Source organism: Terrapene carolina, unplaced genomic scaffold (assembly GCF_002925995.2).
Source record: "Terrapene carolina triunguis isolate 2854851 unplaced genomic scaffold, T_m_triunguis-2.0 Scaffold141, whole genome shotgun sequence".
NCBI classification, from domain to species: domain Eukaryota; kingdom Metazoa; phylum Chordata; order Testudines; family Emydidae; genus Terrapene; species Terrapene triunguis.
Window position 1 is genome coordinate 4858903 of NW_020664492.1, and position 22088 is coordinate 4880990.

Sequence of the window (22088 nt, forward strand, 5' to 3'; positions counted from 1 at the left end):
GGCTCACAACCCTTTCTTTTCATCTGCTTTTAAGATGTGTGTTCAACCAGGCTAAACAGTTCAGTCCCTTTTCTTAGTGTTTTGAAATTATTCCTATTTCCATATATTGGGAAAAAAACCCTTTTGAAATACACCAAGCGTGTTTGTTTTTTCCAGAAACAAAAGAAAAATATATTTCAAAAAAGTTTATTGCTACATTTGCATTTCAAAGGTAGGATTTTATATCTGGTATAAAATATTGTCATCTGATAATTCAGTAATAAATGTTAACCAAGATATGCAATGCATTATTGCTGTATACGAACAGATTTATTAATCATTGTCAGGAGTTCGTTAGTAAATAGCAGCTTAATTTATGGGATACCATTTAATCAAAATAATGATACACCTACTGAAGTTACCAAAGAAAGTGCTGAACGTGGTTAGCAATTCTTGTAGGGCAGAAAGAGAAAAATGGTTAAAAAAGCATATTCTCTTCTTGATTCACTGGGAGTTATGCACACATCTCTGGTTAGCATTCCTAGAAGTTGCGCCAACACATCCCATATCATCAACAGGAAAATAATATATCTCCAAATCTATATGAAGAACAATCACCTCAGGGATTTTTCTCATAGGAAAGCAGGAAAGGAGATAGAGAGGTATATTCTCATCTCAGTGCAGTGGGATTCGTACATGTAACTTTCATTAAAACTCCTGTGAGTTGTATAAGTTGCTGAATCATAGAGATGAGATTATGCCCCTAAATTAGTACCAAGAATAGCCTGATTAAAAATGAAGTGTGTCCATCTGGCAGAAGTATAAGAACTCAAGCTGTACATCTAACAGGAAATGTAAAGGAATGAAAAGATTCAAAACCAAATGATCAGAAATACTCAAAAACATATTAGGTTCTTGGCAATAACGGCCAACATTTTCAAACACAGGTGCTTAAAGTTAGGTCTTTAAATCAAGTGGCCTGATTTGCAAAGGTGCTGTGTACTCTCAAGCCTCATTAACTTCAATGGGAGCTGTGTGTAAGAAGCACTTCTGAAAAATCAGAGCGCTAGGATTTAGGTACTTGACTTTAAAGCTCGCAAGTTTGAAAATGCCTTAAGATTTTCATGTTTGCTTACAATGCAGCATACAGTAGTTTGAATGTAATGCCTTGATTAAATACAGCTTCCATAAAGCTGTCACTGGAAGGTTTTCAGTTGTAGATGCATCAAAAAGTCATTGACTAAAAATACATACTGCTTCTGGCTTGTGGTAAATGCATTTTCTGGACTTAAAATAATGAATTTGAATAAAGGTTCCCTTCATGGTATGAGATGATGGAATTGCCTGTAAGAAATGCTAATATAGCAGCAGCTAATAATCTGTTTACTTATAGTGGTGACATAAAACATTAATCATATACAGAGCTTATATGAATTTCTAGGTAAAGTCCAGAAACTGGATTATTTTTTTATCTGAGAATCTTCATCCTGGGATGGATCAGTGGATGGAAGGTGCTCATTTTCCCTGCTCACAGGTGGTCTGGTTTTGGAATTGGAAGGGTGTGTAGAAATATTGCTCTCCATATTTTGATAGACCTATATATTAGGAAGGGAAAGTAAGTCATATAAATTATTGTTTGCTCTAAACACAACAGAGTATATTAGCATCCAGTTTTCCCTCATAATACTGAATTTGCATATCTAAATTCACTGTAACTATATTAGCAAAATAGCAAGTAATGCAATAATGAATACCAGCTGTAAAGTTGAATGCACTGCAGTCACAGTACTGGAGAGTAAATCTTTGCTAAGCACTCTCTTGTAAAGTTAATAACCATCTAAGACCATATTTTCAAAAGTAGTTGTATAAGTTGTGCCTGACCAATGTGTGCAACTGCATTTACTAATTCACTGCTGTTACTAAGGGACTAGTTATAATAAAGCCACATGTGAATTTTGTGCATGAAAATGGATGCGTGCTCATGTTTTAGCAGATGCAGCTTGGCTGCCAGCATCTTGAACATTTTGCTTTAAATAATGTTAATTTGTTTGGGGGATAAAAATCCGTTTTCCAAACCATGAGGTCAAATTCAAATCCTGTGGAGAAAGTGATCTGATCCCCATCTGCCAAACAGGTGCATTTAGCCCAAAATTCAGCAAGACACTGAAGCATATGCTTAAGGATGTCCTTAAGTCCTATTGACGTGAGAAACTTGAAGAAAATCAGTCTCCTGGAATGCAAAGACCTAGGAATACAATTAAATATTTCAAGGGGCTGCGTGTAAGAGCTGGGTTTGGGTATTCCCTTGCACAAACACATGGACCGTCTCCTTGGCCTCCGTGACTATGATCCATTACATACCTTCCTTACTTTTGTTTTGGAGGTCAGGCAGAATAGATTCTTCATGACTGTTTAGGAGAGCTAGCCCTGGACTGGAGATCTGCCAGGCACCTTAACAAAGGTTCAATCCCACAAGGTACTGAGCACTTTGGCCTCAATGCAGAAAACCACTTCAGGATGTGATTAATTTTAAGCACCTGAATAGTCCCATTGGCTTCAACAGGACTAGTCCCATGCTTAAAGTTAAGCATGTGCTCATGTATTTTGCTGGATCAGAGCTAGAATGCTCTGGATTGAGTTGCAGGATTGAGCCCCTACTACATGCTTTCCCTTCAGATTTTCCAATGAGGCCATATGAATAAGACAGAACTTGGCCTCATGGTTGCACTCAATAAACAGCTCAACCATTCGCAGTGTTGTGGTAGCCATATTGGTCCCAGGATATCAGAGAGAGAAGCTTGAAAGCTGGTCTCGCTCACCAACAGAAGCTGGTCTAATAAAATATATTTCCTCACCCATCTTGTCTCACAGGCCAGGTGTACATTTAGTTGCTATTACTGGTTCTTCTTTACCTTTGACCCTGGCACCTGTGAAGAACTGAGGCCAGATCTACTCTCACAGCACCACCTGCATCTCTGGAGGGGTGAAGTCAGCCCACAAGTGGTCTTCTGAAGACCCCTGCTTTTAATGGAGAGGGATTGGATCATGACTGACCTCTCGCCCTACATCCCCACTGCTTTGGTGGAAGGCAGAAGGGGGTTGCCCTTTGAGTCACCTCCTCCTTAACTTCACCCAATACACACACAGGGAGAGGATCCCTGCTGCAACAACCTTAGTAGCACACATTACCTCATAAGATGAGTGCACTGGAGATTCATATGGTATGAACACTGAAACGGACTAGTGATTATATGTAATTCTTTATGTTTAATCTCTAGTAATGATCATTTATAACAGTGTTACCTATTGCACACAGTTTCCTAGCAACCAGTATCACACTGGTTATCTATCATTCTGTTTAAGTTCTTATAGTGCCCTCATCGCTGTAGAATCTGAGCACCTTCCAGAAGTGCCGGAAGTGACATGAGTAGCATTTGTCACATGTATAAGAACAAAAACATCAAGAAAATACTGGGGCAGCAACAACACATTTAGGGCTTGCTAATAACAGCCAGAAAATATGCTAGATGGTCTGTAACAGTTTTGTATATTGCTGCCATCTGAATTCAGACTGTGATAGTGCATCCAGGCTATTTTTCAGCAAAAATGTGGAATAGGAGCAATAAACATTCAGCCCCTGTGGGAAATTCTTCCCTGGGAGGAAAAATATCTCAGCTGATAAAAGATGCAAGGGCAAAAAATGTCTTTTTTAGTTCAACAGTGGAATTTTGTCTCTGGACTTCAATGCAACCCTCCTTCAAAAGCTCACGTGCAACATACAAACCCCAGCCCCTTTGTACAGTTCATCACTTAGTGATGACAGTATGTGCACTCTACTGAGCATGCTCAATGAGTCTATTGAGAGCTACAAAAGGAGAAGGGACCCTTTTTTGGTTAAATTAACGACTACTGTCAGCCTACTGCTGCAGCAAGGCTTAAGGCAGAAGCAGCAAGGTTAATTTATAATCAGCATAAAGCTGATCAAGGACACTCCATCCTTGAAATTTGTTTGGCCTGCTAAGTGCAGGAAGCCAGCTGGGAACCTATGGCTTTGAAAGGCGTTAGTTCATCTTTTCACTGGGATAACTTTTCTGGCAGGGAAAATAAGCTCCTCTAGGATCCTATTTGTCATATTCCTATTTGTCAGCATCAGGATAACACATCTCCATCTAAGGAGGGTGGACTATTGCTCCCTCCAGACCCTGTCAACATTAGTTCTACTGGCAGAGGGGGGTCATTTGAGAATGACATAAGGCTCTCCCTCCTCCAGGACTTAAGCATGTTGCACCCACAGCACTCCCAGCCCCTCACACACCCTGCAATATGTCCCAACTCAGATCCCCACATATAGCAGCCATCAGCATTGCCAGTAGACCACAAAGCCAGCTGCATTAGCTTTTACAAAAGGGGAACTAGTTTCTGTGGGCACAGAGAGACAGTTAGTGACCTTCCTGCATTGGACTGGAGAAACAGGCAGGAAAGAGGAAGTCCCTATGTCCCAGGCGGTTTATTAGAGCAACACACAAAACATTCTGCAAAAAGGATTCCTCCTACATCTCAGCTCCGTCCTCTGTGAATGGCTCAGCTAGGGGAAGAAACCAGCTCCATGACATAATGGGCTGTCCCTGGGGATCCTTTCTAATGAAGTGGATCAGCAATAGGAGCCATCATTTCCAAACACCTTATTATGGACTCTAAAGATACATTTAAAATACAGAACTGCAAAACAGAGCATTTTTTGTGTTTGCATGATTGCATACCGCTCCTTCTGCATCAGCCAGCTGCCGTGCTAAAAGGGAACGCAGCTGTGAAAAGGAAGGTCTTTTTCTAGAGTCCAGAGCCCAACAGGACTGCATTACAAAGTATCTGCAGGAACAAAAGAAGAAATATGTGACAGTTTGCAAAGAAAATGTATCAATGGTTAAATACTATGGTAACTGACATTACAGAAATGCCAAAGATCAACAGACTGTATTATGGAGTATCAGAAAGATATTGATAAAGAATTCAGGTTTGATTTATTTGTTCAGAAAGATAAATAAAAAGAATGAGAGTGCATACATTAAACTCTGTAGTTCACCCCTTGAAGTCAATGTCAAATTCCCTGGTGGACTTCACAGGGGGCAGGATTTCACCCGGGGTTGTTAGTTACTTATATTACATATCACTTATCATGTGAGATCTTAGCAATGTTAACATGATTCAGTTGGTCTACCCTCCACATTGAGACTAGTAGGAGAACATTTCCCTCCTAAGAAATGGTGGACTGTGTCTATGGGGCTGATCCTGCCTCCACTTTAAGTGAATGTCATAGTCATATAATCTCCATAGGGATCTTTATGGAGCATAATCCTGCAAAAGTCTTTGTAGAATTTATATGACGTCCACACAGAGTCTTCACAGGAGTCCATGCAATGTTTATAATCTCTGCAGAAGTCCCTTGAGAATTTATAAGGTCAACATAAGACCTTGTGGGGTTTATAAGTTCCACAGAAATCCCTGCTGGACTCATAAACATTGTAATGTATATATGCAACTTCCCAGGCATTATAATATCTACAGGCAGAGCCTGAAGACATTGCAATGCCCATAGCTTTGCAATATGTGTACTTGGCCTCATGGATATCAGCATGTCTACAGGCTGTCCCGGTAAATGTCAAAAGATCTGCAATGGGGAGCCCAGAGAAACCAAAATCCTTCCCTTTCTTTCATGCTCAATGTCTTGCAGCCCTCTGCCTTCTCCCCTCTCTCCTTTTTTGTCCCCTGGACTCCTCCCCTTTGGCAGAGCACACAGACACAGGTGTTTGCAAGGTGTAATCTCCATGGAATTTGAATATCCACATCAGACTCCATGTTGATTGTAATGTCCACACTGAGAAGCACAAGAGTTACAATGCCCCTGCATCTCTTGTCTCCTGCTCCCACCCAAATCCTTTTGTGTTATCACTCGCCTCTTCTAAAGGCACTGACATCTCCCTGGAATTGAATTGGACATGGCTGGGTTCAGTAAAAAAAGAAGAGAAAGTTAATGAGAGCTTTATTTAGTACACCTCTACCCTGATATAATGCTGTCCTCGGGAGCCAAAAAATCGTAGGTTATAGGTGAAACTGCATTATATTGAACTTGCTTTGATCCGCCGGAGTGCGCAGCTCCTCCCCCACAGAGCACGGCTCTACCGTGTTATATCGGGTCACGTTATATCGAGGTAGAGGTGTATCTAAAATGGATTTTGTGTAACCCTTGCTATAGAAAATAAACCCTTCTGCATGAATGGAGCTGAAGATTCTGAAATACCAACCCAAGAGGAAGTTTTCTGAGAATCTAAGGACCAATTGAAAACAGGTAGTAAACTGGTCTTTTCAAACAAATACAACGTTCATTGCTGATCATGACACTATAATAATTTCTGCTTCTAGACAAAAGCTACATTAACAAATATCCTGCACCAGCCTTAGAGAAAGACGTGATTTTGCCTGGAATAACTCTGTTAGGCAGGGTAGAGGGCAAAGGAGTGGAATAAATATAAAGATAGCATTAGGAAAAATAATTACTTGATTAACAATTAATCCCCACCCTATGCAGTATCCAGAACATACACTTACATTTCTTCTGTAGCATAAAATGGCTGGTCCATTTTAAATCCACTTTGAATGAGTTTGTAGAAGTTTGAATCAACCTGAATTCCAGGGTAAGGATTCACACCTATGAGAAATATTGTGGAAATATTAGCATACAGGAGGCTAGGGAAAAGTGGTGCTCTTCTGTTGTGATATAGAACATACCGAGAGAGAATATTTCCCACAGTAATATTCCATAAGACCAGACATCACTCTTAATTGTGTATATCCTGTCAAATAAGCTTTCAGGAGCCATCCATTTGACTGGTAACCGAGCCTGTACAAAGAGACGGAAAAGAAGCTTGATTAGTATTTTCTACACACAATATAGCCAACTCCTTAGAGCACTCACTGCCCACGTACGATCAAAGTCTGATTGCAGACAGAAAAATAGAGACTCATTTTAAATAGCTGCTGCAAACAGCTCATCGAGCTGTAGGTGAGGCTACTGTATGACAGGTTCTAAGATTGTTTGCCTTACGTGGGCTACATTGTCAGAGTCTTTACTTTGCTATGCAGGAGATTAAGGCCCCCTCTTACTCTTCTTCTTGATCTTGCTTAGAATATGATACTGGCCATGAGGAGGAGAGATGGGGCTACTCACTAAGGGTATGTCTACACCATGGGTACGTCTACACTACGAGATTAATTCGAATTTAGATAATTCGAATTTGGGAAACAGATTGTATAAATTCGATTGTGCGCGGCCACACTAAGCACATTAATTCGGTTTTTAACCACATTAATTCGGTGGTGTGCGGCCACACTACCCCATTAATTTTAACCACACTACCCCTAATTCGAATTTACAAAATCGATTTTGGTGCTACTCCGCTCGTCGGGGTGGAGTACAGAAATCGATTTTAAGCGCCCTTTAATTCGAAGTAACTGGCTCCGTTGTGTGGACGGGTTAAGGATTAATTCAGATTAACGCAGCTAAATCCGAATTAAAGTCGTAGTGTAGACCAGTTCTAAGGGATTAATCCGAATTTATATCATTCGAATTTTGGAAACAGATTGTATAAAGTCGAATGTATGCGGCCACACTAAGCACATTAATTCGGTGGTGTGCGTCCATGTACCGGGGCTAGCGTCGATTTCTGGAGTGTTGCACTGTGGGTAGCTATCCCATAGCTATCCCATAGTTCCCGCAGTCTCCCCTGCCCATTGGAATTTTGGGTTGAGATCCCAGTGCCTGATGGGGCAAAAAACATTGTCGCAAGTGGTTCTGGGTACTGCCTCACCCCTCCCTCCATGAAAGCAACGGCAGACAACCATTTCGAGCCTTTTTTCCTGGGTGAACACTGCAGACTCCATACCACGGCAAGCATGGAGCCCGCTCAGCTCAAGACAGCAGTCATGAACATTGTAAACACCTCGTGCGTTCTCGTGCAGTTTATGCTGAGCCAGGACCAGAAAAACGAGGCGAGGAGGTGGCGGCAACGGCAGCGCAGCGACAAGTGTGATGAGGACATGGACATGGACACAGAATTCTCTCAAACCGCAGGCCCCGGTGCTTTGGAGATCATGTTGTTAATGGGGCAGGTTCTATCCATGGAACACCGATTCTGGGCCCGGGAAACAAGCACAGACTGGTGGGACCGCATAGTGTTGCAGGTGTGGGACGATTCCCAGTGGCTGCAAAACTTTCGCATGCGTAAGGGCACTTTCATGGAACTTTGTGACTTGCTGTCCCCTGCCCTAAAATGCCAGAATACCAAGATGAGAGCAGCCCTCACAGTTGAGAAGCGAGTGGCGATAGCCCTGTGGAAGCTTGCAACGCCAGACAGCTACCGGTCAGTCGGGAATCAATTTGGAGTGGGCAAATCTACTGTGGGGGCTGCTGTGATGCAAGTAGCCAAAGCAATCATTGAGGTGCTGCTATGAAAGGTAGTGACTCTGGGAAATGTGCAGGTCATAGTGGATGGCTTTGCTGCAATGGGATTCCCTAACTGTGGTGGGGTGATAGATGGAACCCATATCCCTATCTTGGCACCGGAGCACCAGGGTACCCAGTACATAAACCGCAAGGGGTACTTTTCAATGGTGCTGCAAGCACTTGTGGATCACAAGGGACGTTTCACCAACATCAACGTGGGCTGGCCGGGAAGGGTTCATGATGCTCGCGTCTTCAGGAACACTACTCTGTTTAAATGGCTGCAGCAAGGGACTTACTTCCTGGACCAGAAAATAACTGTTGGGAATGTTGAAATGCCAATAGTTATTCTTGGGGACCCAGCCTACCCCTTAATGCCATGGCTCATGAAGCCATACACAGGCAGCCTGGACAGGAGTCAGCAGCTGTTCAACTACAGGCTGAGCAAGTGCAGAAGGTGGTAGAATGTGCATTTGGCCGTTTAAAAGGTCGCTGGCGATCGTTACTGACTCGCTCAGACCTCAGCCAAACCAATATCCCCATTGTTATTTCTGCTTGCTGTGTGCTCCACAATCTCTGTGAAAGTAAGGGGGAGACCTTTATGGCGGGGTGGGAGGCTGAGGCAAATCGCCTGGCTGCTGATTACGCGCAGCCAGACACCAGGACGTTTAGAAGAGCACACCAGGAAGTGTGCATCAGAGAAGCTTTGAAAAGCAGTTTCATGACTGGCCAGGCTACAGTGTGAAATTTCTGTTTGTTTCTCCTTCATGAAAACCCGCCCCCTTTATTGACTCATTCTCTGTAAGGAACCCACCCTCCCCCTTCCCCCAGCTTGCTTTCAAAGGAAATAAAGTCACTATCATTTAAAAATCATTTATTCTTTATTAATTGATTATAAAAAGAGGAAGAGAACCCGGGTGGGGTTTGGGAGGAGGATCGGCGGGAAGGAAAAGGCCACTAAAAAAAGGTTAAAAAAATGACAGCCTTTTGCTTGGGCTGTCCACTGGGGTGGAATGGGAGGGTGTACAGAGCCTCCCCCCTCGGCGTTCTTACACGTCTGGGTGAGGAGGCTATGGAACATGGTGAGGGGGGAGGGGGGTTATACAGGGGCTGTAGTGGCACTCTGTTATCCTGCTGCCATTCCTGAAGCTCCACCAGACACCGGAGCATGTCTGTTTGCTCAAGCAGCAGCCCCAGCATTGCAACCTGCCTCCTCTGATCTTCCTGCCGCCCCCTCTCATCTCGAGCGTCTCTCCTCTCCTCACGTTGGTCCCTCCTGTCCTCACGTTGGTCCCTCATGTCCTCACGTTGGTCCCTCCTGTCCTCACGTTCACTGGCTTCTTTCCTATACTTTGAAACCGTGTCCTTCCACTCATTCAGATGAGCTCTTTCACTGCGGGTGGATTCCATGATTTCTGCGAACATCTCGTCTCGCGTCTTCTTTTTCTGACGCCTTATCTGAGATAGCCTTCGGGACGGAGGAGGGAGGCTTGAAGAATTTGCAGCTGCTGGAGGGAGGGAAAAAAGGAGAGAATTTTTTTAAAAGATACATTTTGCAGAACAATGCTTATACTCTTTCACGGTGACCAACACTATTCACATTACATAGCACATGTGATTTCTGTGCAAGGTCGCATTTTGCCTCTTAATATTGAGTGCCTGTGGCTTTGCTGCTAGAGATCACAGATGCAGGTCTGGGCAACAGAATTTGGCTTGCATGCGGCCATGGTAAGCCATTGTCTTTCGGCTTCTGCGCCCTCCTTTCCCACATACCAAGCAAAGCCCGTTGAGTGCTGCGGTTTTCCTGTTAACCTTCAGCAGCAGAAAACAAACTAACCCCACCCCATCCAATTCTCTGGATGATCGCTTTATCCCTCCCCCCACCACGTGGCTGGTATCAGGGAAGATCCCTGCAGGAACCAAACTAACACCCCCCACCCCGCCATGAATTCTCTGGGATGATCGCTTTACCCCTCCCCCCACCACGTGGCTGGTATCAGGGAAGATCCCTGCTAGCCAAACGCGAAAAGCTCTGGGCCAATTCCCCCCCTCCCCCTGCGCTTGGTTAACTGCAGGGAAGGATTTCTTTTCAGCCACAGGCAAACAGCCCAGTAGGAACGGCCACCTCTGTCCCCTTAATTAAATTCCCATATTTCAACCAGGTTACCATGAGCGATATCACTCTCCTGAGGATTACACAGCGAGATAAAGAATGGATGTTGCTTGAATGCCAGCAAACACCGGGACCATACGCTGCCAGGTTTTGTCATGCAATGATACCAGATTACTTGCTGCAAGCATGGCGCGGTCAAGTGTCCTACCAAGGAGGACGGAATAAGGCTGTACTGCCCAGAAACCTTGTGGCAAGGCTTTTGGAGTACCTCCAGGAGAGCTTCATGGAGATGTCCCTGGAGGATTTCCGCTCCATCCCCAGACACGTTAACAGACTTTTCCAGTAGCTATACTGGCCGCGAATGCATCCCAAGTCCTCAGGGCAAAGTAATCATTAAAAAACGCTTGCTTTTAAAACAAGTTTTATATTTTAAAAGGTAAACTCACCTGAGGTCCCTTCCATGGGGTCATGGTCTTGGATACTGGCTTGGGAGGGTTGGGAGGGTACTTCAGTCAGGCTGAGAAAAAGATCCTGGCTGTTGGGGAGAATGGAGTGCTGGGTGCTCTCCGTAAGCTCGTCCTCCTCCTCCTCTTCCCCCTCCGCAGAATCCTCAGGTGTAGCTGATGAGATTATCCCCGCCTCGGAATCCATGGTCAGAGGTGGGGTAGTGGTGGCAGCCCCCCCTAGAACTGCATGCAGCTCGACGTAGAAGCGGCATGTCCGCGGCTCTGACCCGGAGGGACCATTTGCCTCCTTTGTTTTTTGATAGACTTGTCTGAGCTCCTTGACTTTCACACGGCACTGATCTGAGTCCCTATTGTGGCCTCTCTCCATCATGCCCTTGGAGATTTTTTCAAAAGTTTTGGCATTTCGTCTTTTCGAACGAAGTTCTGCTAGCACTGAATCCTCTCCCCATATAGCGATCAGATCCAGTACCTCTCGTACGGTCCATGCTGGTGCTCTTTTTCGATTATCGGCCCGCATGGTTACTTGTGCTGATGAGCTATCTGCGGTCACCTGTGCTCTCCACGCTGGGCAAACAGGAAATAAAATTCAAATGTTCGCGGGGCTTTTCCTGTCTACCTGGCCAGTGCATCCGAGTTCAGATTGCTGTCCAGAGCGGTCACAATGGTGCACTGTGGGATAGCTCCCAGAGGCCAATACCATCGAATTGCGGCCACACTAACCCTAATTCGAAATGACAATATCAATTTTGGCGCTACTCCGCTAGTCGGGGTGGAGTACAGAAATCGATTTTAAGAGCCCTTTATTTCGAAATAAATGGCTTCATTGTGTGGACGGGTGCAGGGTTAATTTGATTTAACGCTGCTAAATCCGATTTAAAGTCATAGTGTAGACCAGGCCTATGAGCAAGCTGACGGGGATGGGGAGTGGAGAAGACAGGAAGTGGGAGGAGCTCTGGTTTGACAGCCTACTCACTGACCTGAGTAGCCAGCGGGGCACACATGTGGACTGGGGTGAAGTAACTTGCTCCAGCCCCAGAGCAATGAGGAATCAGGAGAGGAGCTGTGAGTCTCTGACACAGTTTGTTCTCTGGCCTGCTCCTGGGCTAGTGCAGCTGTGTGCTGCCCCTCACTTAGGGCAGGTTGTAAGGTTACAATCTAGCTTTATATAAAGAGAGAGCTGCTCCTCTTTGTCTTGCTTCCAGGGCAAAAGGTGTCACCTGGTCACACACCCCTCCTGGGTCTCAGGTTACGAAGGCACCACCATAGCATATGTACAGAGCACTGGGCAGCCTCACCTGCCCTGAAGGCCTCAGCAAAAATCACACATCTAACTCCCACCACCCAAGAATTGGTGCAGTAAACAGGGAAATGAAGGTACACACAGTTTTAGTATAGGACAGTAAGACTCACATGCAATGTAACAAGATGAATAAAACCCCACTTTGTCACACCTGGGAAACCCCATCCAAGTCCTCATTCTCACACAGATCAAAGGAACCAACCTGGGTGTCCCTACGAATTCTTAAGTGTGGCCACAGAACTTTTGTTTTCTATCCTTACTGATCCCTGTCCTCAAAAGCCTCCCCAAGCCTTTACATTAGTCTAAAATAATACATTCATTAACAGAGCAAGCTCTAATTATCCCTCCCCCCCCCCACACACACACACACCAAAAAAATTCCTACTCTGGAGCTCATGTTGAAATCAACGATGACTCAGCCTGCATTCTTTTCTAAGATCTTGCTTCCCTCACTCTTCTTCTCTAGTATATGAAACAGAGTGGGTTTTATAAAGTGCTGGTTATGCCATATTGACTTAGATACAGTGATTTCCCTGGAGCTATTCTGCTTTGCACCAGCCGAGGATCTGGCCCACAGTGTCGTATTCTTAAATTAACTAATGTTTAGATTACTATACAAACATTTGCAGGGTCCAGCCCAAATCTGATTAGGCTAATACCAAATCTACTATTTTCATTTGCCAAGGCAAGAAAACTTTTTCAGTGACACAGTGAGGTTACTCTCTATCCCACTGTATATGCATTTATCAGCTCAACAGTTCCTTATAGTTTTTACAATTATGTGAAAAATGTAAAGTAGGCGTGAGCTTACATTGCCTCTGATGACGTAGTTAGAGTCATTCATTATATCTCTAGCTAGGCCAAAGTCACATATTTTCACTACTTTTCCACAGGTCACTAATACATTCCTGGCAGCCAGGTCTCTGTGAATACACTGTAAAGAAAGAATGGATTAGGGTTGTGTATTGTTTTACAACAGATGGAAGTTGTTATTCATTGTTTTTGGCTTCATCTGCAAAATCTTGCACCTTTCCCTGCTCAAACAACTTTATCTGCATTAATGGAAAAGTGAAATAGCTTGGTTTTGCAATGCTAATATGTACAATGGAAGCCAGGATGTCAGAACTAACGTCATAGTTACTAGTTGTTTATGGAATAATATTACCTGTTTATTATGAGGAATGGGAGAAGGCTGAGATTAGAGCGGTGAGTGGCTTATTTAATTCTCTCCCCAGCAACTATCATTTCAGAAGGGAAAAAAACAACAGCAGAAATACAGTTTGATTATACACTGGATAAACCTAAACCTTCAAAGGGCACCAGAATGCTAATACATAGCTTGAGCCACAGATGTTTTCTGTTTGACGGCTAGAGCCCACCCACCCCCCTCTTCACTTCTGCAAGCAGAAGGAACTGAAGCCTGTATATCTAGGCTGGGAGTGGGAGAGGGCACTGCGGTAAGGGGTGGGGGTTGGAAGTTAGCTATTCTCCACGGCATAATCCACTACTCCCCACAGACCCAATCTGTAGTAATGTGGATAGGTTCATTCTCTATGCTGTGGAGACACAGACACATCCTAACGTTTGGTTTTATAGTCAGAAGTAATCAGGGAACCGCAAGCAACATGGCTTCTATAGAAGTGGTTGGGCTGACATCTGCAAGGTGCCCTAGCAGCTGGGGAACAATGAGTAGGCTTAGGTCCTCAGCACAAAGGTCCTTGTTGCTCCAGCAGATCTCCCAGGATATCTGTATGGCTCACCAAGAACCCATGGGTTTAAGAAGCTGAACCTCTGACCCCTTCCACTAAGGCAAACTCTGCCCTGTGACAGAAGAATGAGGCATTTCCAATCTCCCTTACAAAGGAGGACATAGCCCTTTAAACTCTACTTAATCTTATTGGAGATCGGTGGCCGATTAATGTACAGGCCTATGGGGCCCGTGCCCAGGGTCCCCAGCCTGAAACATGGGCGCCCCTGTGCCCCGCACCCTCACCCCGCTCCCCAGCAAGAGTGCTGGGAGGGAGGGCTGAGGGGACTGCGGGCAGAAGTAGTGCGGAGGGGCCCCCACTTGCTCTGGTCCAGGGCCCCACAAAACAATCATCCGCCTCTAGTCACATATGCATCAGACCTGGCTCACACACAGTCAAGCCTTAAGGCACAATCTAGGAGTATTTTATTTTGGTTATTTTAAAACCTGTAATAAAGATATGGTTTAAACCTGTCACTTCACAGTTTTCTATTTCAGATGGCCTGCTGCTAATTTGATCTATCTTTCTATTCTTTACATGCTAAACATTGTTCACAGGTTAAACATACCGATTTTGACTCAAGAAACTCCATTCCTTTGGCAACTTGATATGAGAAGCAGAGAAGATCTTCAAAAGTGAGCATATTGAAGTCCTCCTCTTCATACACCCTTCTATTGATATATTTAATTTCTTCTGTAAAACATAAGCAGACCTTGGGCTTGTGACTACCTGGAGACACTCGGGAAAGTGAAGATGAATTAACTGAAGGTGTGAAGCTGAAGTGCAGGAGTTCAAGTGCACTAAACCTCTGGGTGGACACACTCATTCAGAAGTAAAGTAAAGCAAAGTTTCTGTAGCTTAATCCCTTTCTCCATTTATCTCAATAAATCATTACAATTGGCTTGTCTGATACAGTATCAAGAAGCATAATCAGTGCATTGTGCACTTATTCTTCTCACACAGATAAAGGGAAGGCGTCAAGAGTAGATGTCTTCAAAGTCTAGTACCACTTTTATTGTTATTATTTCGATTACTGATAATAAATACATCAAATAATTGTAAGCAAAATCCTGAGATCCTTACTAAACATTGGCTTAGTCCTTATACTAGCAAATTCCTCTTGACTTCGATAAGAGCAGATCAAGAGCTAAGGCTTCAGTCAAAATTATAACTAAACTAATACACGTAAAATACAATTTGTGACTTTACTTTTATTGTTATTGGCAAAATTATGAGATCCTCTTTCTCTCTCTCTCTCTCTCATGCACATATGCACACACACACTTACACTTACAGAGGTGATACTGATGTGATAGCTGTGCAGCTTATATGATAAGATGCATTTTTCTTACATCTATAACCATCTTACCTGTTCTCTACCAACTAGTCCATCTCCGCTGGAACGATAGGCCTTGTCTATAGGAGAAGGCTGCACTCAATTCAATTAAGTAATTTTTTTAACCAATTTAGTTAAGCCATTGCAATACCCTGGGTGGACTCTCTTCTTTTGGTTAAAGTGTGGCTTACTTCTGATTAGTTTAAACTGATTCTTAATCAATTTAAAAATGAAATCAAATAAGAGTGGCAACCCAGTCTTTTGCAGCAGTTTATGTAAGTTTCCTGCAGAAAAGGACCTGGGGATTACAGTGGACGAGAAGCTGGATATAAGTCAGCAGTGTGCCCTCGTTGCCAAGAAAGCCAATGGCATATTGGGCTGTATTAGTAGGAGCATTGCCAGCAGATCGAGGGAAGTGATTATTCCCCTCTATTTGGCTCTGGTGAGGCCACACCTGGAGTACTGCATCCAGTTTTGGTCCCCCCATGACAAGGGATGTGGACAAATTGGAGAGAGTCCAGCAGAGGGCAATGAAAATGATTAGGGGGCTGCGACACATGACTTACGAGGAGAAGCTGAGAGAACTGGGGTTATTTAGTCTGCAGAAGAGCAGAGTGAAGAGGGATTTGATAGCAGCCTTCAACTACCTGAAAGGGGGTTCCAAAGAGGATGGAACTCAGTGGTAGCAGATGACAGAACAAGGAGCAATGGTATCAAGTTGCAGTGGGGGAGGTTTAGGTTGGATATTAGGAACACTATTTCACTAGGAGGGTGGTGAAGCACTGGAATGGGTTACCTAGGGAGGTGGTGGAATCTTCATCCTTAGAGCTTTTTAAGGCCCAGCTTGACAAAGCCCTGGCTGGGATGATTTAGTTGGGGTTGGTCTTGCTTTGAGCAGGGGGTTGGACTAGATGACCTCCTGAGGTCCCTTCCAACCCTGATATGCTCTGATTCTATGATTCTAAGTCAGTTTTCACACCTTTTGTTAAACCCATGCAACTTTCTTACATTCATGAGGCCAAATTCCAAAGTTCCAAATCTCTGAAATAGGTCTTTAAAAAAAATCAATCTGCCATCAAAATGTTTCTGTCTTTCCAATCATGTATGGAATTGCTGTTCCCACTCCAAAATAAATTTAAAAAATAAATAAATAAATAAATAAAAATATGTCCCTACATTTTTACTATAATCTAGGTCTATTGATTTCTTTCAATTTCTATACACATCTCTAATACAAACTAAGCAAATTTGTTTTTTACAATTGTTACTCAGAAGAAAATGCTTAATTTCTCACCTTCCTCCGAATATAATGTAATCCCGTTTGATCCAGAGGTCAAATCTGAGTCTTGCCTTAGTTGCATTCCTCCAAAGTCATCCATTCTACACAATGAAATATATGATCCATTTTTTAATGTTGTCCCCTGTCTGGAGTAGGGGGCATATTTAAAAAAGTTGCATATTTCAAATAAAATAATCATCTAAAATGTGAACTGCTTTGTAATGAAAAGGGCATCAGTTACTGCCATTACAACCTTTGGCACTGAATTATTACTTATTATACACCTAGCATGACCCTTTAAAATGCCAAAATCCACAGAAGGGGTTTCATGATGCTTGCAGTGCAATCAGAAGAACTGCAGCAAAAATAGGACTATTTTTTAGCCAATTCCCGGTGGGTTTCGAAAGATTGGAGTGTGATGAGCCTAGAATTCACTGGTGTTCTTTGTTAAAGGACACTCCTCAATTCACTCCTTAAGCTAGATTTGTTTATTTACATACTGGCCCCAATCCTCAGCTCTTCAAAGGAATTACGCCAATTTACAGCAGTTTTCTTTGCAAAGAGTTCCGGGACACGTGCTTGCAGAGTTGTATCAGTGCAAGCGCTTGACTGATAATAGGTTACTTATAGTTCAAACTGTTACTGAACATTTTACCTGGAGTTTCGATCCAAATGGAAATTGTGGTAAAAGCTGAAATTGTGCTGTTTGAAGATATCTGTCCACGTGCGGTGAAATATTTCTCTTTTGTTCCTTAAGTAGTTCAGCAGGTCACCATAGCAACAGTATTCAAAAATCAAGTAAACTGGTCCTGAGATAGTTTATGGAATGAATATCTATTACTGTCCGGGTACTGGATGTACTGAAGCAATCTTTCTGGGGGGAAGGAGCGCCTCCCTGGTGAAGCCGTAATGAACCCTCATTTTCTCCCAATGTATGGTCTATATTAAATGCCTGAACCTTATACAATTTCCATATAAATAAAGTTGAGATAGAGTCCAACTGCTTTTGGAAAATGACATAATGGCTTTTGGGGGGATGGCAAAGAACGTGGTTTTCCCCTAAAGCCCAGACCCCTTCCTCTGAGAGTGTGAGAGACTTCCTGGGACTTTGGACATATACACTACTCCCTCAAACTGCTTGCTGGAGAGAAAAGCCCTTCTGAATCGGCAGCTTTTCATATTGCTTTACCCACATGCTGTCATTACATTTGGGACCCTGCTTAACAGTATTTTTTGTTATGACAAACTGAGTTACTCTTAAGTATCAGGGGGTAACCGTGTTAGTCTGTATCTACAAAAACAACTAGGAGTCTGGTGGCACCTTAAAGACTAACAGATTTATTTGGGCATAAGCTTTCATGGGTAAAAACCTCACTTCTTCGGATGCACAAAAGCTTATGCCCAAATAAATCTGTTAGTCTTTAAGGTGCCACCAGACTCCTTGTTGTTTTTGAGTTACTGTTGTTTGATTTAAGCCACTTTCATTCATAGTGTTTTATTATTTTGTCCGTACACTCTAGCAATCAACTCTGTTCTAAGATAATCTAGAACGAAGGTGCCGACATATGTGGGCATACTCATTGGTGGGGCATTTTGAGTATATTTACACAGCACTTGGGAGCAAGCCTCTTGACCTGGGCTGACAGACTTGGGCTTGCACTAAAAATAACTGTGTAGACAGCACTTTGAAGTTGCAGCTCGGGCTGGAGCTCCGGCTCTGAATTCCCCTTATCCTCCCAGGCTTAGTCGCGAAGCTAGTCGCAATGATCTATTTAACTTCCCTCCTTCTTTTTTCATGACAGAATTATTGTTCTTATGAGCTGGGGAAATTAGATTTCATTGTTATTATTATTTCTGCCTTAAAATAATACCCATGACTCAAATCTTCCCTATTTTTTAGAGTGATGGATGTAACAAATCAATTACAAATACAAACGCCAGGTCCTGCTCACACTATATAGCTTCCTTATCCTCTCTCTGTTCAATAGTACGACTACATTACTTAAATTGTAAGCTATTTGGGGGCAGGGCTCATCTTTTTATTCTGTGTTTGTACAACAGCTAGCACAATGGGGTCCTGGTCAATGACTGGAGCTCTTGGGCACAATACAAACAATAAATAACAACAGTAATCCACAATCTTTCCCCTCTTATTTTTTTCCCACTCTCACTCTATTCTTCTGTTCACTCCCCTCTTTACTTTTCCTTTCTCTTCCCTTCTCTGCTTCACTCACTCCTCATCCTTCATTCCACTCTCTTATTTTCATTTCATTTGTTAACCCATCTCCACTTCCTTTCCTTTCCTGTCAATCCGTCAGGCTATCCAGTCTTCTTTGCCCCTTAGCATTGGTCTTCAAACAGTTTTTGTACCATTGTAACTATTTTGGTGATTTTCTACTGCAAAAAATAAATAGGTACAACCCCCAGTGTGGACACAGTTATATTGATATAAAGGTGCCTTATGCCAGTATTCCTTATTCCCCTTTCCTCACAGGAATTAACTGTTCCAGTATAAACACATTCATCCCAGTATAACTGCATCCACAGTAGGTGCGCTGTGCTATTTTAATTCTACCAACTATACCAGTATAGTTAAAGTAGTACCATTTTTCTGTGCAGACAAGCCCTTAGATTCTCTTTTGTTTTACCCTCACTTTATTTTCTGCATCTGGGCCACTGTATAGCACAACATTGGAAAAACAAACAAACCATGGGATTTGGGATTTATCAGGATTCACAGATGTTTCATATTACTGCTAATGGCCAATTTTTGAGGTATTTGTATTCCATTCATAAGTCTTCTTTACGTTGATTTAGGTTAGTATATTTCAATGTGGTGTTTATTACCTGATGTGGTGCAAGCCCCTAATAGATTCACAATGTTTTCATGGCTTCCAATATGAGTCATCATTTTGAGCTCTGACATTAGAGCATCTTCTTCAGAAGGGTCAGATTTTTCTGTAAATACAACAGCAGCACAAACTTAGAAAAATATTTACAGGATAGAGTTTGAAACCTAAAAAGTTTAGGTTCTGTGTGGCATACAAAGCTTTCCTTTTACATTAATCCCATTGATATAAAGCTATGACTGTGTAGAAAATTGTTCTAAAGAGTAATACTTTAAGATAAATAGATATTCTATCTGCTATATATCACAGCTGGAACTCTCTCTCTCTCTCTCTCTCTCTCTCTCATTGTGTTCCAGCTACAAGCTTTGTGAGATGATTTCGTGGTCTGGAAAAACAGATATTATGAAAGTGACAAAATAAAGAACGGTTGGCAGATTCTGACAAGTAGCCAGAATTTGCTTTAAATATGAGACAGGGAGACAGATATAGAACCAAATTCCTTTTTAAGTTTATATTGCTATAAAATTGAAACGTGTTCAGTAGGGCTACTTTGGATTTAAACAGTTGTAACTGTGAGCAGAATTTGGCCCATAATTTTTCCCTATTGTCTCTCCTGATTCAAAACTGGATCATGCAATTTTGAGGGAAACCATAGCTTACAACTTAAAATGATATGGAATTGTCTCAGTCACAATATAGAGAAGCAGTACAACTATTGACTCATAACTTATTTCTCATTTACGCAATTCCCTGCATTTTGATTGGCTGAGAGAGTCTATGTCTATGATTTCTCATCCACATAAAGTATACAAATAATTGTATTCCAATTGGCTAATAAAGGCCGTTAGCCAATTAGTGTACAATCATTTAAATAATGACTTTATACCTGTTTTTCAATAAATGTAGAATCATTATGCAAACTGACCTCATCTAACTCTAGATAATAAATAAAATTTACTTTATTAATTTAATTACTCTTAGTTAGAGAGAGAGGAACTAATAACTCCTCATTATGCAAGAGAGGGGAAGTATTGGATGGGTAAGAAACTGAGGCAGTCATGTCTGTTCTGAAGGCAGTAGTCCATGGAGATGAGGGACCCATAGTAGCCAATCAGAGAGTAAGGGTGAGAAAATGGAAAGTATATTTCAGTGTAACAACAAAATGAAGGTGTTTTCTGTTCACTCAGTAAAAATGATACCTGTGCTAATAAACATCTCCTTTGCATCAGAGTTCATTTAGCCCAAAATAATGTCACTTTACCTCATGAACAGGAAGCACTCTCTCTATATCAATCAAATATAGAAAGAACTTTTAAAAAGTTACTAGAGCTAAAACTTTGCCCTACCACAGCATGAAGGGGGCCAAATTGCATGGCAGAGCTGGTTTCTCCAACGGGAGAGCCTTTCTAGAATTCGGAGGTGGGAAACCCTCTTAGGACTGGCCCTGTGAGAAGCCCTCTCAGGGCTGACACTACATGACTGTTAAGCCCTGCCTTCTCTTCTGGATGGAGTCCATATTTCCACCTCTGAATGCCATATATGGCAGTTGGGGTACTGGGTGACCATATCACAGGAGGCAGGACCTCACCACATCCCAATGGTTTGATGGGGCAAGTTCTTTCCAGCTGTGGAAAAGCTGAGAAACTAAATGTCCTGCAAAGCAGGGAAGACAAGACCCAGCTGGGTAATGTGGACTAAGACAGCATCCGTGAGTAGCAGGTCCACAACAGAGCTGTTAGCTAGGCTCCCTCCAGATCCCTGTACCCAAGTCATCAGAGCTGGTCAGCCACACTGGGAAGAGAAGGATGTATCCCATGAAAGGATGCTGTAGCAAATATGCAATCTTTGCCATGTGGGAGGCCCAGGAGTCCTTCCCTTGAGGGAGAATGCCTCCCAGTGCCCCCCAGGAGTGGCAGAGTTCTATCCTTTCCCATACTATTGGTTGTACCTTAGAGACACACTCTAGAATTTAGTTAATGCATGGAATAAACTACAAAATGCAGCAATAAGAATATGCAAAAGGAATAACTTTTAGAGCTAAGTAAGTATTAAAGTATAAAAGGACAGTGAGGTGCAATTGCTAAGGGAATTGATTTAGAGGGGCTTCTGGTGCTGTTTCTATCTTAAAACACAAACAATAAATCACTGCTTGTGAGAGCAGTATCTCTCTGTGATTTACTGTACCTTTTAGCATTTTGACTGCAACTTGGACTGAAACTCCGGTTTTACTAATTCCATAAGCTGTCGCATTCACCACTTTTCCAAAGGCACCAGAGCCAAGTGCCTGCCCTACAAGACAAAATGAGTTAAGGTGATTTCTAGTTTAGTGCAATGCAAACTAATATGATGAGTTGATCGTTTACATAGCAGATTGCTCACCAAATTCCAGATTTTCTCTTGGAAACTCCCATTTGAGATCATATTCAAATTCACTGAAATCAATGTAGATGTACTCATTATCTGAAGGACCAACTATCTGTATCATTTGCATTTGGCTTTCATATCTAAATTGCTTCAGAAATG

General features: G+C 42.7%; 1 protein-coding gene across 1 annotated transcript in view; it reads right to left on the reverse strand.

Annotated features, from left to right (window-relative positions):
- Positions 1-1439: 1439 nt before the first annotated feature.
- Positions 1440-22088, reverse strand: part of LOC113406802 (receptor-type tyrosine-protein kinase FLT3-like) — a 54265-nt gene continuing 33616 nt past the window's right edge. Inside the window, exons 13-23 of the mRNA XM_026653546.1 lie at positions 21945-22077; positions 21750-21854; positions 19564-19674; positions 17372-17525; positions 16732-16817; positions 14670-14794; positions 13165-13287; positions 6763-6874; positions 6583-6682; positions 4740-4845; positions 1440-1574 (exon numbers count right to left, since the gene is read on the reverse strand). Of these exons, the coding sequence (XP_026509331.1) occupies positions 1440-1574; positions 4740-4845; positions 6583-6682; positions 6763-6874; positions 13165-13287; positions 14670-14794; positions 16732-16817; positions 17372-17525; positions 19564-19674; positions 21750-21854; positions 21945-22077 (1290 nt within the window). The remainder of the gene's footprint in view (positions 1575-4739; positions 4846-6582; positions 6683-6762; positions 6875-13164; positions 13288-14669; positions 14795-16731; positions 16818-17371; positions 17526-19563; positions 19675-21749; positions 21855-21944; positions 22078-22088) is intronic.